The sequence below is a fragment of the Meles meles genome, chromosome 4 (assembly GCF_922984935.1).
Source record: "Meles meles chromosome 4, mMelMel3.1 paternal haplotype, whole genome shotgun sequence".
NCBI lineage: Eukaryota > Metazoa > Chordata > Mammalia > Carnivora > Mustelidae > Meles > Meles meles.
In genome coordinates this window covers 80,432,107-80,450,891 of record NC_060069.1, presented here as the reverse complement: position 1 = coordinate 80,450,891, position 18,785 = coordinate 80,432,107, and the positions used below count along the sequence as shown (strand labels likewise).

The window sequence follows — 18,785 nt, the reverse complement described above, 5'->3', positions numbered from 1 at the left end:
GTCTAGAAGGCAACCAGTAATGCTTGCTAACATGGTAGATCATTTATGATGCTTTGAAAAGTTATGACATGAGGAAGGCCAGTTGAACTTGCTGACCAAGTTCAAGACACGAGGAAGTCCAGTTGTGATAGACAGAAAAATGGTACCCAAACATTTTCATGGCTTAATCCCCGGAATCTGTGAGTATATTATTCTATATGAGACAAGGAACTTTGCACATGTGATTAAATATTTTGAGAGAAGGAGATTATCCTCAATTATCTGGGCAGGCCTGATGTAATTGCAGAGATACTTACAAGAGGAAATACTTATAATTGCAGAGATACTTATAAGAGGAAAGAGGGTCAGAGTCACAAAAGTATTTGTGAAGGTGGAAGCAATGTTTGGAATGTTGTGATCTGAGGTTAGAAAAAGGGGGCACAAGCCAAGGAATCCCTGTGGTCTCTAGAAGCTAGAAAAGGCAAGGAAACAGATCTTCTCCTGGAACCACCAGAAGGAACACAGCCCTTGGATATCTTGATTTTAGGACTTCTTTCCTTATAACTGTAAGATAAATTTGTGTTGTTGTAAACCACTAAGGTCGTGGTAATTTGTTATAGCAACACTAAGAAATTAACACAACAGTATGTTCAGAACCTAGTGAGGATTTTGGATTTATAATGGAGGGCAATGGGAAACTATTAGAGGATGTTTGACAAGAGAGTGAACTGATCTGATTTGTTTTAACGTGTCAGCATGGCAGCTACCTGGAGAGTGGACTGGAGTGGGAGTACAAGAGCAATCGGGGAGACCAGGTGGGAGGGCATGAGCTCATGCAAGTGAGAAGTGACTGGTATGTAGTAGGGAGATGGAGAGAAATATGTGTCAGTTCAATCTGACAGGATTTATTGGTGGAGTGGATGTGACTGGGGAGCAAGAGAACTGGAAAGGAAAGAATAAAGGATGAGATTTGGGGACTTTCAGCATCATGGTAGACAGTTGAGAGGCGCTAGAATAGACTGACTATGAGCCTGGATTCTGGATCCAGACTGCTTCCTGCTCTGGTGTTTACTAGTATGTCACCTCGTGTGTGGCACTAATCTCTCTAGACTCCATTTTCTCACTGTAAGAAGGAAGTAAGGGCTACCTTGTCATTATTGGGTTGGTGTCCTTGATTGAAGTGGGAAAATTGTAGAAGAGATAGATATGGGGCGAGGGAAATAAAAAGCTGTGCTTTTGATGGTATTCGATTTGGAATGCCTTTTGGACGGCCGAGTGGAAGTATTAAGGAGACAGTTAGAAAATGGTTATTTCAGGGGCGCCTGGGTGGCTCAGTGGGTTAAGCCTCTGCCTTCGGCTCAGGTCATGATCTCAGGGTCCTGGGATCGAGTCCCACATCGGGCTCTCTGCTCAGCAGGGAGCCTGCTTCCCTCTCTCTCTCTCTGCCTGCCTCTCTATCTACTTGTGATCTCTCTCTGTCAAATAAATAAATAAAATATTTAAAAAAAAAGAAAGAAAATGGTTATTTCATATGAAGCAGTGGAACGGTATAGAAACTTGCCTTTTTAAAAAGATTTTATTTATTTATTTACTTACTTATTTGAGAGCGAATGAGAGTGAGCACAAGCAGGGGAAAGGGCAGAGGGAGAAGCAGACTCCCCACTGAGCAGGGAGCCCAACGTGGGGCTCAATCCTGGGACTCTGGGGTCATGACTTGAGCCGAAGCAGACACTTAATGGAATGAAGCACCCCAAGACTTGCCTTTCAAATCAAGAAAAATATCCAATTATTTCACCTTATTTCCTTTATGTTGATTAGCAGGGGCCTTCCTGAAGGCTTATTCCAAGCCCTTGAAAAGATTGACATTATTTGTTGAGAGTAAGTAAGGAATGCAGTGTTGAAAGAGTTACAGGCTTTCTTTCTATTCCCTCCAGTTCCCCCTCTCCCATTCTAATGAAGATGAAAATAGCCATTGTGTCATGAAGAGTAAACCATAGAAAGGGTGGCTTAATAGGCATGGGGGTGGGAGCAGACCATGGTGAGGGGAATCCTTGGAACAGTAGGCTCTCTAGATCAATTGTCCATATAGTTAGCAAAATAAGCACTAAAAGAAGTTCTACTGTCCCTGCCTCTAGATTTGAAAAGTTGTATGTGAGTCTGAACATGGAGTGAATGTCATGGTGGGTATGCTGTACCTCAGAGGATTTTTCAAAGTTTTTATTTTCATTCCAATTAGTTAATTTGCAGTGTTATATTAGTTTCACATGTACGATACAGTGATTCAACAATTCAATATATGATCTTGGGCTCAAAGCACTTTTTTTTTTTTTTTTTAAGAGAGAGAGAGAAAAAGCATTCAAGTGGGGTGGGGGTGAAGGGCAGAGGGAGAGGGAGAGAGAATCTTAAGCATACTGAATGCAGAGTGTGATGCAGGGCTCAATCTCACAACCCTGAGATTATGACCCCAGCCAAAATCAAGAGTCGGACGCTTAAACAACTAAGCCATTTATGTGCCCCTGAAAGCATTTTTTTAGGTTAAAATTTTTTTTTTAAAATTTCAAAGCAAATAAATAAAACTTGGAAAATACAGGAATATGTAAAAAAGAATATCCTAGTTGTATTTTGATAAAGTCTTCTAGTCCTTCTTCTAAGAACTTTTTCTTAAAGTCTTCTTTTTCTAAGTAATGTCTATTTTTTTAGCATATTTTCACTTAGAGAGATAATGTTTCATTTTCAGTTAGTGATAAATATATGAAATGTTCTAAAAAATGACATTTTTTCATGTCATTACATGATACATTTATAGATAACTATTAAATGGCTATACAATATTTCATGTGTAGATGAATCATAACTACTTACTAAGCTTTTGTTTTTGTAGAATTTCTAAATTTTTCACTTTTATAAGTAAAGTACTTTGAAATTCATATAGATAAATCTACTCACACACAAGTGTTTCCTTTGGATAGTTTTTGCTAGAATCAAACTTAAATAATTTTAATGCTTTTAATACATAATGACTTATTGCCTTCCGATAAGGTTATATTGATTTATAATCTCAGCATTGTTTGTAAATACCCATTTCTCCACTTCCTAGCTATGGTATAATAACTAAAAAAAAACCCAAAAAACAAAAAAAAACACCTAGTTTGATTGATGAAACACTGTACTCCTGCATATTTGACTCTGAATTCTTTCTTTTGTGACTCACCTGAACATAGTCTTTGCCCAGTTTTCTAATGGTATGTGAAACTCTTCCTTATTCCTTCTTTTCTAATGTTTTATTCAGGAATAACTTAAAACTTTAAAAAAAGTTGTAAACATAATAATAGTACAAAGAACACCCAAATAACCTTTACCCAGATTAACATCTTAACCCATTGCTTTCTCCCTCATCCTTTCCCTGGCCCCCTCCTTTCTCTCTCTCTACACACACACACACACACACACACACACACACACACACACACATACTTACTTTTCTTTCCTGAATCGTTTGAGGGTAAGTTACATACAACATGACCCTTTACCTCTAAGCACTTTAGCCTCCCTTTCCTCAGCATGGTGATACTTTAATACGGAAGCACTGCATGGAGCCCTGGGTATTACACGCAAACAACGAATCATGGGACACTACATCAAAAACTAATGATGTACTGTATGGTGACTAAAATAACATAATAAAAAGCACAGTAATCTCTGTCATAAATTTATATAAAGTTCTTTAATCTGACATCCATATTCTAATTTTGTTAGTTGGCCTTTTTAGCATTTTCTCCTAGTATAGGACCAGTAGAGTCAGCCTGTTTGGCATGTCTTTTTAGCCTCCTAATTCTGGAATATTTCCAGTTTCTCTTTTTTATGACATTGACATTTTTTGAAAAATGCAGAACCCCTCAAAATGTTTTAAATAAAAATTTTCATTTTATATTGGTCTGATATTTCCTTTTGATTGGATTAGGGGCATGTACTCTTAACCAGAAAACCATGTAAGTGAGGATGTGTCCTTCTCAGGCTATGACTGCCTGCCTGCCTTCACTAGATGATGTTAATTTTGATCACCTAGTGAAGGTATTGCTCAATTTTTTCACTCCCTTATTCCTGGGTTTGTTGTTGTTGTTCCTTTTCAACTAGTAAGCAGTCTTTAAGAGACACTTTAAATACACTTTAAATGCTCTCCTCCTCATCAAAATTTATCTCTCGATATAGCATCCATTAATGTTTTTTACCTTATCTAAACTCTACACATTGGTTGCTAAATGATGATTTTTCTGACTCCAGCCCTCCCTCCCCATTTATTAGCCCTCAGCATCCTACTTTAAGCAAGAGCCTCCACTTCTCCCCATTATTTATTTATTTATTATTGGTGTGAACCTATGAACTCTTATTTTTCATTGGTTTATAATTGATTACTGTATTGAATTGTTTTGATACATAAATTATCTAGGCTTAGCCAGTAGAAGCCCCTTCAAGTTGCCTTCTATGACATTGGAATGTGGTTTCCTCATCCTTTATAAGTACTTCTTCACCTTCTGACATAACAGGGTATCTCAGATATACTTACTCTGCCTTAGTCTTGGAATCAGCCATTTCTGAGTACTCTTGGTTCTTTTGAATAGGAGTGGCATTAGAGACCAAGATCTAGGCTTTGAGTAGGCTCGTGTGCTGCTTGATTCTGTTGATGGTTTCACGGGCTTGTACATATGTCAGACATAACAAAGTATATATGTACTTCATTGTGTGTCAACATGATACCTTCATCGATTTTACAAAAAGCTGATAATGAAAATAACATGTTTTAAAAAGACATTTTTTGGGAAGAAAAAATTAAGCTAAAATGTAGTGTTCAAAGATAAAAACTTGATTAATAAAATGCTAAGTAAAATCAAAGTGATTACTATAAAATTCATGAAAATAGTTATTTTAGGGAGGATGGGGGTTGGCTGTGACTGGGACCTGGGACATGAAGCTTCTAGGGTAGCTGGTCAGGTTTTATGTTTTTACCTGGATGGTAGTTATAAGAGTTTTCTCCTTATAATAATTCATTATATAATTGTTTTATGTAATTTTCCTATCGCTTATAATTTTATCATCATTTACAATAAAATGGTTTTAAAAATAAATGAATGTTCATATTCATTATGCAAAAAAATGATTACTTATTAGAAATTAAAGTCATTCTACAAGTAAGGCAAACTCATTGGCAATCTAACATATAGTTCATTGTAAAGTTTATAAGATATTTTAAGGTACTTTCAGATAATGACTTATTAATAAATAGCCTATATAAACTTAAACTGGAATATTATTCTTTCTTAATATATTAACTTTTTGAGTTTTGTTATAAAACCCAATTACATAAAATCAAGACATATGTTTATTTCAGTTTTAGAATTTCCATTTGGTTCATTTTAATGGTTTATTTTTCTGCTGAGATTTATCATCTTTTCACTAATTAGAGTGGATTTTTTTATGTCTTTGAGCAGAGACATAAAATAGCATATAACTGCTGTTTGAAAAATCCTTGTCTGCAAATTTCAGTATCTGGGTCATCTCAGAGGCAGTCCCTATTAACTGTCATTTCTGTTAAGAATAGGTCATGTTTTTCTGTTCTTGCTTGTGTTGAGTAATTTTTATTATATTCTGGGCATTGTAAGTGTTATAGAAATTCTGGATTCTGTTGTATTTCTCCAAATACTATTGTTGGTGGGGGTGAGGGTGTTGCTGCTTTAAGAAGATAGTTAGTTTGGTTGGCCTCAGACTGTAAACTCTGTCTTTAGGGCAACAGCTCAGATCTCTGTTTAATTGTTTTATCTTTATCCTGATTGGAGTCTGCCCTGTGCATGAAGAGTTCAGAACCCAGCCAGATGTGTGTATAGGACCTATATGCAGTATTGGGACTTCCTGTGTTTGACTCTCCTATTTTGAGTCACTCTTCACTTTTCAGCGCTGTGGTTGACCCAAACACTGTGCTCTAATTCTTTAGGCCAGCCAGACTATGTTTTCTATTAGAATGTTAGTTCCCCTACATGGTGCAGACTGGACTCTTCAGGTTTGAAATCATTAAAACACACACACACATACACACACACACACAAAAACCCTGACCCCATGCTATCACCTCATTCCAAGTGTCAGCTTCCCTCCAGAATCATCTTGTTTTTGTTCACTTTCCAATGCCTGCGAATAGGGGTTTTTCTTTTTATAATATTCTTCAAAGTTTAGACTTTTTATTTGTATACAGATGAGTCTGACAGGGGCCTACTTAGCCATTACAGAAGTGACCTGAATGTTTATTTCTTTAAAGAAATAATAATATAAAGATGCTAAGAAATTTCTCCTAAGGATGAATAAAATAATGATATAGAAAAACACATTGTTGGACTAACAGATCGGGTGATTTTTTGGCAGAGAAAAACCCCTCGACTTCATATATCTAATCTCAAGGAAGTATGCATATGTAATCACGAATAGAATATAAAGATAAGAAAAGTAATAAAGGAAAAACATGTTTTTAAAAAAGGAAAACATTTATACTTGAACTATTCTGAAATAAAATATTTGAACCTTTTATATTATTTTAGGAATAAATCTAATGAAGCTGCTGACTGTCAAAGAGAACTTAGAAAACTGAAGTTTGAATCCATTATTTCTGAGTCACGGTATACATTGCAAATTTTTAAATTAATATTTTTAGTCATTGAATTTGAAACCATACTTTAAGTAACATTTTATTTGGGATATACTTAGCTTTTCTTACTGTGTTATTTACACATATACCTAACTCATGTTTGTAATATCTTGAAGTTGTTCACTGATTTTGCTTCTCCCTAGATGGGGAAGTTTTAATATCACAGAACTATCCATTTTCTTAGTATTTTTAAAATTTTTCTTTTAAGTTAAAATTACAGTCTTTGATTTCAAATGAGATTTTCACATATCTTTGATAAACATAAAATATAGTGTCTAATATGTATTGGTGAGCTTTTCTTTTAATCCTGTTCCATTTTAGGCATACCAGATTGCTTAAAGAGAAAGAGGATTCTTTAATGGCTTGTCAACAAATATATAAAACTTTACAGGAAGAACTGACTGCAAAAGAAAGACAAGAAGAAGACATGAAAAGAAGAATTAACCTTGCAGAAAATGAACTACAGATAACCAAAACTCTTCTGACTCAGACAAAGGAAGAGGTTGTAACACTGAAAAATGAAAGGTACAGCCCACAACAATTTCTTCCAAAAACATCTTATTTAACTCAGTACTCCATATATATTTGAAATATCAAGGTCTTATGTATATTAATGACAGTGAAATCACGGCATTTTGGACTTATTTCACAGGAAAGGTCATCACATCCCACCACTTCATTTGATGATAATTAAACTGAAATCCAAATGGGTTAAATGAGATGCTCAAAGTCACATAGTTAGTTAGTGACAGTAGAAATGGAATCCACATTACATTTGGTGTTAGATTTTTATTGAAAAGTATCAAAAAGACCATGTGTGATCTTATACTACTGAATTTCACCTAGGCCAATAATTGGTGGATTGTATCATTTTCCAATAGGAAAATATCTTTTTGTATCACTTTTTCCTTTCATTAGCTCCTACTTTTCTTCTCTGTTACTTATCAACACCTCTTCTTGAGGGCTCTCCACAGATACCTCTGACATTCAGGTAGTAACGGGAAACTTTTGTTCATTTAACCTTCCTAGATATTGTTGCTCAGTTAATTTGTCTTTAAATTAACCTTACTTGTACTTAATATCTCAACCCTGCTTTCTTTATTTTTGTTTTCATTTGCCTGGTATGTCTTTATTCATTCTTTTCAAGTTCTTTAGTTTTAAATGCATATCTGATATATATACCACACATGTTGGGCTTTTATTTTATTAGTTTTTGTCAAATCTGGGAGTCTTAAAGGGAGATATTATCCCTTTTACATTTATTGATATAACTATTATATTCCAGAAGAACACAAGTCCCATAAGGGCAAGAATTTTTGTCATATTACTCTCTGTGTACAGAATCCAAAATTGGCTGTTTGTTTTTCATTTTTCCTAGAATTTTTTAGTTTATTTTTTATTTTGTTAATTTCATTTTATAAGTATTAGACCATTTTCTTTTTTTTTTTAAAGACTTTATTTATTTATTTGACAGAGAGAGATCACAAGTAGATAGAGAGGCAGGCAGAGAGAGAGAGAGAGAGAGAAGCAGGCTCCCTGCTGAGCAGAGAGCCCGATGCAAGACTCGATCCTAGGACCCCAAGATCATGACCTGAGCCGAAGGCAGCGGCTTAACCCACTGAGCCACCCAGGTGCCCCTAGACCATTTTCTAACTTAGAAGATTTATAAACTTTTTTTCATTCTTTACAAAGGCAGCTATTTGCTCCCAGAGGAAAATTCTACTTAGAATTAAGTTGTCTTAGAACATTCTCATCAACTTTTTGCCCTGGGTTACATCTGTCTCTAACTCCAAGCTAGAAGGAGTTCTGTCCACTTCATAGGGGAACAAGTCTTATCTCTGGTCCATCCTGGGATAAGATGAACAACTGCAATGCTAATTGTCACCCACCATTTCTTCCTGACTCAGCCATACCAACAACCTGCGTCTTGCAAAGATGCTATACCTTATAGTTACAGGACCCTTCACTACCTCTGCCATTTCACAATTACATAGTCACTCAGCCCATAACATATTAGAAACAGCAATTTCATAAGCAGGATATTTGCAAGGTCCAAGCTTACCTATAACAAGAAGAAATGGCAACTGAAAGATTGGTTCTGCATAAGAAGAAAAAAAAACCTAAATCCGAACAAAAACATGAAAAGCATTGCAATTTGACACAATATGCAATAGAGACAGCCCAATACACATCAGTAACTTAGAATGTTCCTGTATTTATTAACATGGGTTAATAACTGGTGGCCATCATGATGACCCTGAGTGAGAAAAATAAAAATCAGCTTTATACTCTACATAAAAAGTACAGAATCATATGTCCTAGGACACCATGAAATAAATAAATTTTTTTAAATCTTCTGCTTATAACTTTGGTTATCTGAGTAATTTTCTTATATTCCTGTATTACCTATAATACCCTATTTCAAATGATGTCAGATTAATTATATTTACTTGTTTATCAGAATGAATGCCATTTTCTTTACAGTGATCATTGAAAAGATCCTGTCTTTGCTCAAACATTTCTGGAACTCTTTTCTGAGGATTGACTGAAGTGCATATGTTTTAGAATATTCTCTGTATGATGAATCTTTGCCCTTTAGGAATGAATTTGATTTTAAAAACCATCTCAGAAAGCAAGTCCAGTGAATATGGTAGGAAGTCAATCTGGGAAATACCATGTGGGATAAAAAATGAATTGTATTTTTTCTCTATGGTTAGTAAATTATCTCTTGCTGCAATTTGAAAAAAGACAGTCTTTTTTTTTCTTTTTTTTTTTTTAAAGATTTTATTTTATTTATTTGACAGAGAGAGAGATCACAAGTAGGCAGAGAGGCAGGCAGAGAGAGAGGAGGAAGCAGGCTCCCCGTGGAGCAGAGAGCCCAACGGGGGGCTCAATCCCAGGACCCTGAGATCATGACCTGAGCCAAAGGCAGTGGCTTAATCCACTGAGCCACCCAGGCGCCCCAAAAAAAGACAGTCTTATGAGTGTTTTGAGGATTGATGGCATCATTAGAATAAATATAGAACTTTCTTGGAGGATTGCTTTGAAATACACACTCACTTGGATGATTATGTTTTGCCACATTTAATATGGTTCTAATTTTACCCTCATTGTAAGTATTGAATGAGAAAGATAATTCTTTAAGTTTTCAGAAAATAGAGACATCACTGAACTACCACCTTCTCTCCCCCCCCCCTTTTTTTCTTTCATATACTTGCCCTGTTTTCTTCTTTGCTCTTTACACTTTAGTCTGTCATTTGGTGATACTAAGTTTACTGTCTGCCACATAACAAATAAAAATGTGCTTATGTATCATACTGTCATAGGATTATTCCTAGACAACTTATTGTCCTTTTTCTTTGTCCTAGGCCACCTTCAAATTTTGTCTGCCTTGTCCTCAAAATCTAGCATGTATCCACTCAACAAATATTTGTTGAGGGAATGAATGACTTGCTTTGGGTAATTTAGTCAGTCAACAATTATGTGTTGAGCATTCACTATATGCCAGGTACTATGTACCCTGGGATATAATAGTGAATCTGAAACATCCCTGTCCTCAGGAAGCTTACATTCTAATGAGACACAGTTAAAAAGTGAGGAGTAACTACAATAATTATAGATTGTGATAATGGATATAAAATAAGTAGAAGGGTATAGTAGCAGAGACTGATAGAAAGGGGACCTGATTTGGAAAGAGCAGTCATAAAAGTGACTTCCAAGATGATATATAAAGGAAGACAAGTCAAAGTAACCAGGCCAAAAATCAGGAAGAGCTTTACAACCGAAGAGCAAGCTTGGTGAGTTCTCAGAAATGGCAGCATGACTATAGGCCTAACAAGTGTGAGTGAGAGAAGCGAGGACCAAAGGATGCAGGGTCTCCCAGGCCTTTGAGAGCTGCGTATTAGATACAGTGCAACAAAAAGAAACCATTGAAGGGATTTTAGCAGAGGAGTGACACTGTGGAAAGATCATTCTGATGCTGAGTGGAAAAGGTATGGCGATAGTGGGAGCAACTCAGGTCATTTACTATTTTGATATTAATGAAAGGATTTTGTATATGGTTAAGCCTAATAGGAGAAAAATGAAAATCTTCAGCTCGCACCTCTTGCCAGTTTGTGCTAGATTATTTAAAGGTTTAGACCAAGTGGATAGTGGCAAAATAGCCAGAGTTTACTCCATTTTGAGCCAAAAGGGATATATGAAAGCCAAGTTAGGGGTGCCTGGATGGCTCAGGTGGTTAAGCATTCAACTCTTGATTTAACTCAGGTCATGACCTCAGGGTCATGATCTTGGGGTCCTGGGATGGAGCCCCGCATTGCATCAGGCTCCATGTTCAGCAAGGAATAGTCTTCTCTCTCTCTTTCTCTGCCCCCTCGCCACATACTCTCTGTCTCAAATAAATAAATCTTTAAAAATCTTAAAAAAAAAGAAAAGAAAAGAAAGCCAAGTGAAAAAGAATAATGACCTTTTGGAAGCTTTTGACACTTCTGTCCAAACCTACCTTGAAATTTTTGTTGACAAGCCAATCAAAGAATCCTCTTTTTAAGCAATCTAGTATGCCTAAAATAGAACAAGATAAAAAATTTTTTAAAAACCATCAATATACATTAGGCACTATATTTTTATGTTTATCAAAGATATATGAAAATCTCATTTGAAACTAAAGACTATAATTTTAACTTTAAAGAAAAATTTTAGAAATACTAAGAAAATGAATAGTTCTGTGATACTAAAACTTCCCCATCTAGGGAGTAGCAAAATCAATGAACAACTTCAAAATATTATAAACATGAATTAGGCATTATACATGCAAATAATACAAGTCTTCCTTTGACTGTGGGGGCAATCTGTTTACCTGCCCCCTTTCTGTCTCTGTTTGGTTCTTTTCCATCCCTCCTTACTGCGGACATTCCTTAGGTTCATGCATGCTCTTGGCTTTCCTTTCTCCACTTTCTTCCCTTTAACAGTAAACTGTCTCTCAACTGAGCAAGTTTCCCTGTAAAGCTTTGCTTTGAAGTGCCAAAGGGACCTCTAAATAGAGGTGTCCCTAAAGCAGTTGGAGATGTGAAAAGTCCCTCCAAAGAAGAAGTGACAGAGATACCGATAACACTCACAGAGATTCTTGTTTAGTAGCACAGGATGGTGCCTGGAATTCTGCTACACCACAACATCCCAAACTGCCATCAGGGAAAGACTTGCAACCCTCCAGGCTGCCAGATGTGCTCTCCAAAGGCCAAAACCCAAGTTGCTCCGGGTGACGGCATGTGCTTCCGTAACCTCTGGCAGACTCCTGTACACACCGCTCCTCCCTCAGCTCTGCTGGTATAGAACCCCTGCCAAAGCTCCACTGGGACAGGTATGAGAAAGGTGCAATTCAGATGCAGTGTAGATTCAGAAGAGGAGAAAAGGAAGACATCAAAAGCCAAAACTGACCCCAAGGAAAAAAGGGGTAGAACTGAATTTGGGGCAGGAAAGGAAATGGTAACTAGGAAATAGTTGAAGTATTAGGACAAATCTACTCTATTATACATTGCTCCCCCCCACACTCAGGAAGCTCTATTAGGAGACGAGGCTCCCCTGGAAGGAGGGAAAGTAAGTCCTTTGAGATCACGGATGCTGGGGGTCGAGGTCTGGCCAGCTTGGTCACAGACACACTGAGGCTGGAGAGAGATGTCTCCTTGGTGAACAGGAAGGAGGCACAGGGGATGGCGCCAGAGAAAAGGGCAGCTGTTTCTCAATTCTATACAAAGAGCTTTCTGCTCTCATGCTTCTGAACTATGAGGTCTCATCAGCCCCAGCCAGAACTCTGCTCAGACTGTGCATTTGTGACCGCGCTTCAGGCCTACAGTAGATTAAACAGGGTTCCGTGGGCTGGCCTGCAGGCCTAATTCCATTTTTATAGAAAATTATTTCTATGGTAAAATGTGTTTGGAATTCCCTATAACTAACTTACAAATAACGTTTTATAAGGACATATGTGTTTAAGCTTGGAAACTGCCCACACATAACACTTAAGAGAAATTTATGCACTAACATGTGGGCTACAGCCAGAGTGCCGAAACCCGCAGCTGTCTGTGACAGCTCTCGTACTCTCTGCATTCCCAAGAGCTGTATTAGCACCATCTTGGTAAATTCCAAGAACTATAGGAAAATACTTATTTGACTGACTTGCCAATAGCAGTATGGGATTAGTGAAGAGCATTTGTTGGAAGAAAAGCTTAGTTGTAACGGAAGTTAGGTGCAAGTTGCTTAGGTGTGATTTTTTCTGTGAAATAAATAATATACGTCTGTATCTCTTTATCTGCATAACTCTTTTTTTTTTTTTTTTTTTTAAAGACTTATTTACTTCTGTATTTGAGAGAGAGCGAGCACGCAGGAGCACGAGAGCACAAGAGGGCGCACAAACCGGGAAGAAGCAGAGGAGGGTTGAGACGCAGGCCACCCCCAACCTCCCACCCCATGAGCGAGGAGCCCAATGCAGGGCTAACCCGGGGGGCCCCTCTTTATCTGTTTTAAATGAAGTTTAAGTGCTCCCTATTCCTCTAGAAGGGTATCTTTTAGACTGTAATGAAGAGTTTTACTCTCCCTCCCCCACACATGTAACCTTAACTTCTTTCCAATTCCCAGATCCTCTCCTCTCACTCTTTGTCTTGGTTTTTGTTTGTTTGTTCCTATTTAGTCAAAAGCTACAAACCCTCACCCCAGAGGAATATATACAAAATATAGCAATTTTTTTTTCAGGAGCATCTATATATTACATGACCCCATAATTAAACGTGCGCTTCCTCATGCTCTCTCTCCCCTCTCCCTTTCCCCCTTCCCCACCTCCCTCTTTCTCCCTCTCAAACTCTCTCACACACAATCCATAGGTATCACAGTTATGGGGAGCACTCTAAAGACTTCTGGGATCATGTCCTGAGTGAGAGGCATCCTTATGTGGCACTCAGTGGAAGGAGTAAGGGATCTGCAAACCAGTCAAGACTCTGCTGTCCTCGCCACATGCCACAGGGGAAGGAGCTCAGTGTTCTCGCATAAGTATGCCATTCCCTTTTCCCCTTACCACGCCTTCTATCTCTAGGTCTGACCCCACCCAGAGGGAATATTGTTTCTAATTTACCAACCCAGAGGGGAAGTTATTTCCAAATTTTCCCAAAGGTACTGGTTAGCAGATCTGGGAACCTTCACCTGTGAAGCAGGTCATTTTCCACATTTTCTACATAAGGAAAGAGGTTAAGCAAGGCTAAGTCTCTCACTCAGGGTCACATAATTGGCAAAGATAGTAATCAAGCTCTGCTGTGTCTAACCTCATTACCCATGTTCCCTCCACTACAGTTCACGTAGTTCCCTCAGCATCTGTCTTGAAAGGCTGTTTTGTCAGCTCCTCTATGTGTGACTGCTTTCTCAACCATGCGGTAACACTGAGCCTTCAGGGGACTCCCATCCCTGAGAAAATCAGCAGAACCCTGAGTGTTCCCTTTCTGTCTCTTCTCCCCACCCTCTTGCTTTCTTACCCCACCTCTCTACTCTTTCAGGATTCTTCCATTCACTCAATATATATAAGATGGTGACTTTTGTCTTCTACTCTCTGGTGTCTTGGCAAAATCAGAAATGGAACTATATCTTCAGAATGAAAATAGAATCGTATTTCACAACACCCCCTAGACGAAGAGAAGCTTTACTGTTTAGTTCCTTTAATGAGGCTTGTCATATTTTCATGAAGGTTAAAAAAATGAGAAATGTAGATGCCTGCCTGGGTGGCTCAGTCAGCTGGGTGTCTGCCTTTGGCTCAGGTCATGATCCTGGGGTTGTGAGATCCAGTCCTGAATCAAGCTCCCTGCTTGGTGGGGAACCTGCTTCTCCCTCTGCCTGCTGCCTCCGCTGCTTGTGCTGTCTCTCTCTTTCTCTCTCTCTGTGACAAATAAATAAAATCTTTTAAAAAGTTGCTTTGACTCTGAAAAGATTCAGAAGGAGTGTAGAAAGGGTCTGTTACCTCCTGGTACTGTGGCTTAAGTATAAAAAACGGACTGTAGAGTTAGGCAAATAGGTTTAACTCTCAACTTGACCAGTATCAAATTTGGACAATTCAGCCACTTTAAGGCTCATTTTCCTTATCTGTAAAATGGGGTTACTAATAATTAGCTGTCTTTTCATGAAGACTGAAGTATCTAATATTGTGCCTGGTATGTGTAAGTGCTAAGAAAATGTATTCCCTCTCTTTCATCTTTTCTTAGGTTGCTAACCCCTTAAAGCATCATATCTTATTAATGTTTGCACCCTACACTGGTGGTGTAGCTATTTATCAAATGTGTATTCAATCCAATATTTTCTACTTTACTCTTCAAGTTGTAAAGATTAGACTATGGAGTGATTCAATTTGGATGCCATCCTATTAGTTGAAAGTATTACGAAACAAAATGTTTCAAGTAACATCATTCTAAAATAACGAACGTTATTATTTTTCCCCCCAAGATTCACCTCTTTCTCTGATTTCCTATCTGTCAACAGCTCCCAGAACAAGAGGCTTGCCAAACTTCTTATGATACCACAGAGTTAACTGCTTTTAACTAAGGCAGAAGTTGTGGCAAAATCAAAATTATCTCTTTGATTGACAATGTGAAGACATCTCTAAAAGAACAACTTGTGAAATAGAATTTAAAGCTGTCGTTTGGCATTATGGTTTGACATTTGTTTGCAGTTACGTTTTTAACTACAATTAAGGGAATCTAGATTTTTGCGTGTATGTAAGGAATTAGATTCTCATTTTCTTTCGGGTCTAAGAATTTAAAAGTTAAATTTTAAAAATAAATACTCCTAATTGAGAGAGATCCTAATTTGCCTATTGTGCCAACTCCAGAAATGTTATTTTTAAGCAATATTTCATGAAACTGCAGGGTAGAGTGCTGCAGATAGCCACACCTCCCTCTCAAATATAAAAAGCAAAGACGGCATACCACTGCAGAGAGCTTAAGGCTGATATGAGCGTGAGCCAGAATTGCTGATGAATTGTGTCACTTTAGATGGTCATTTACTACTTTGGAATCTTGTTTCTTCTAAAATTTAGCCAATTGCCTTAGGTGTATTACCAAAAAATGGCGAGAAAGAACGGATATATCCCTAGAGACTAAAACAATGCCTGACACATAATGGGCACTCAGTAAATATTTGCTGGATGTATGGATGAGAATTAATTTAATCCCTATGAAACCACTGATGGCATGATTTAAAGTTCGAAATTTCCCTGTGTTTCTCTCAGGTCCAGAGAGCTTCTGACTTGTCAAAAATCAGAGGTGGGGATACAGTCCAAACTCCTGGGTCCTAATGATAATCTCCTTTGTCAGATTCTTTTTTTTTTTTTTTTTAAGATTTTATTTACTTATTTGACAGACAGAGATCACAAGTAGGCAGAGAGGCAGGCAGAGAGAGAGGGTGTGGGGTGGGGAAGCAGGCTCCCTGCTGAGCAGAGAGTCCTATGTCGGGCTCAATCCCAGGACCCTGGGATCACAACCTGAACCAAAGGCAGAGGCTTTAACCTGCTGAGCCACCCAGGCGCCCTCCTTTGTCAGATTCTTAGTAAAATCCAAATTTAGGACCTAAATCTGTATTGTTTCCTATAACTCTAAGGCATTTTTATCTCCAGAACAGGTTCAGAAGAGGAAATTAGATGTCTCTATAATATTCAAAAATGGCTATACATTTTCAACTTTTTATAACATGGAAAAATATGGAATATGCATCTAACAATGTTTTATTTCTTATCATTTCTCTAGATTTCTAGCAGAAAGGCTCACAAGAGTCAAAACTGATCCCTTTTAGTTTCTTTCAACACAAGGTTTTTTTTCATCAGTGACTTAAATGGTTTTGTATTCCTGAACAATGGGTATAGTGTGTAAGTGTGATTTTTGTTTTTAGAATTAGGATTATCTTTTTCACACATATAATCATCTCTGTTTACATTACTCAATGCCCATTTCATGCTAATTAAGGGCAGTAAGTATTTGTACAATCACATATGATTATTCTTTCTGCTTTGTCCTACTAAAGAATCACACAAGAGTCTTAGAGTCTGGGTCAGAGGCTCAAAAGGAGTCAAGGAGATCTGAAAGCCCTTCTCTTTTCTAGAGCCATAAATAAATCAAGCAGACTTCCCACTGCAGACTTTAAGTCCGTGATTTTTTCAAGAGTTCATTCAAAACACCTTAGACTTTGTGGAAATGTCATAGGGAACTTCATAACTCTGAAAATCCCGTGAATAATTATCATTTCATTAACATTGTTTAAACCTTGGTTACTCTATTTTAGCATCTATAATCTAGACTTTTCAGTTTTTATTCTAAAAGGAAACATGTAACAGCAGTGACGTTTTGTACACAGTCCATCAGAGGAATGTATATGGAATGGATTCCACTTTGGTTGTATCTAAATTATATTTGTCTTCAGAGAGACTGAAATTTGAGCATCTTAAATACTCAGTACCACCCATTTCACAAAAAAGGTAACTTCTGGTGTACTGACAGGCACCCATCTGAAAATGCCTGTTGGAATTTTCTAATCAGTAAGACCTCTTTTCAAATAGGAAACCGGGCTTAAGAAATAAAATGGACCAAAATGCCAAGACCGTGCTGTCTGCTACTTCTAACAAGCTCATAGCCAGCCACATCCATTCTGTATACTGGCATTTTAAAAACCCCATCAAGTGCTACTTCAGTTTCCATCAACTGCTGTTCCTTATTTGATTAAGTTTACCATTGTAAGATTCTAATCTCATACCTAAAGTTGTATAATAGCACTTGAAGGTAGACCATGGCTTTAGTTTTCTATTGCTGCTATAACAAATTGCCGCCAGTCTAGCAGCTTAAAACATCACAATTTTTTTATCTTATAGTTTTGCAAGTCAGAAGTCCATGGGAGTATTAGGGACTAGAATCAAGGTGTCACTAGGGCAGGTTCTTTCTGGAAGTTCCAGGGGAAAGCCCATTCCTTGCTTCTTCCAGCTTTAAGAAGCTGCTGGCATTCTGGCATTCTTTGCATCCTAGCCACATGAATCCAGTCTCTGCTTCCGTTGCCGCCACATCACCTTCCCCTACATTAATGCTTTCTCCTCTTTCTTATAAAGGCCATGGTAATTACATTTAGGGCACAACCAAATAATCCAAGATAATCTCCCCATGTCAAGACTCTTAATCACATCTGCAAAGTCTCTTTTGGCATATAAAGTAACATACAGACTCTGTAGATTAGGACATGGATATCTTTGAAGGCAATTATTTAGGCTACTACACCTGTGTTAAGTTAAAGATGGCCCTTATTACTCCTATAACAAAAACGAAAATAAAACTAAACAAAAAATTGATAGCTAAACGGCCAAAAAAGCAGATAAAATTGAATCATAAGACATATGCAAAATCCAAAAGAAGGCAGAAAAAAGAGGGAAAGGACACAACAGATGAGACACATAGGAAACACATAGCAAGAGGATAGATTTAAGGCTAACCATATCAACGACCAAATTAAATGTAAGTTGTCTAAACATTCCAATTAAAAGATGAAGATTATATAAGAATCTTTGTATAAGACTATAAGAAAAAGTAAGATTCAGCTATAAACTGCCTGTAGGAAATTTATTTTAAATGTAATGACACAAATAATTTAAAAGTAAAACAATGAAAAAAATACACCAAGTTGATGGTAACCAAAAGAAAGCTGAAATACTATAGATATCATGTAAAGTAGATTTTAGACCAAAGAATATTACTAGGAATAAAGAAATTCATTTCATAATGATAAGTGGGTTGGGCACTTAGGTGGCTCAGTTAGTTAAGGATCAGACTCTTGATTTAGTCTCACGTCATGATCTCAGTGTCATGAGATGGAGCCACATGTCAGGCTCCATACTCAGCTCTCTCTCTTCCTCTGCCCCTCCTCTCTCTCTCTCTCTCTCTCTGTATTGTAAAAAAGAGAAAAGATTCAGTGCAATCACAAAAATTCCAGCAGAACTTTTTGTAGAAATTAACAAGCTAATTCTAAAATTCACATGGAAATGCAAAGGGCCTAGAATAAGCAAAACAACTTTGGAAAGAAACCTAAATAGTCACTACCTGACTTCAAGACTTCTTGT

The 18,785-nt window shown here is 37.3% G+C and overlaps 1 protein-coding gene across 3 annotated transcripts in view; it reads left to right on the top strand.

The window, feature by feature from the left end:
• The window catches only part of LEKR1 (leucine, glutamate and lysine rich 1), a 298,468-nt gene that overhangs the window by 231,033 nt on the left and 48,650 nt on the right, over positions 1 to 18,785 (top strand). For all 3 annotated transcript variants that reach the window (XM_046002022.1, XM_046002020.1, XM_046002021.1), the window contains 2 exons: positions 6,564 to 6,641; positions 6,992 to 7,195. In XM_046002022.1, the coding sequence (XP_045857978.1) occupies positions 6,564 to 6,641; positions 6,992 to 7,195 (282 nt within the window). The remainder of the gene's footprint in view (positions 1 to 6,563; positions 6,642 to 6,991; positions 7,196 to 18,785) is intronic.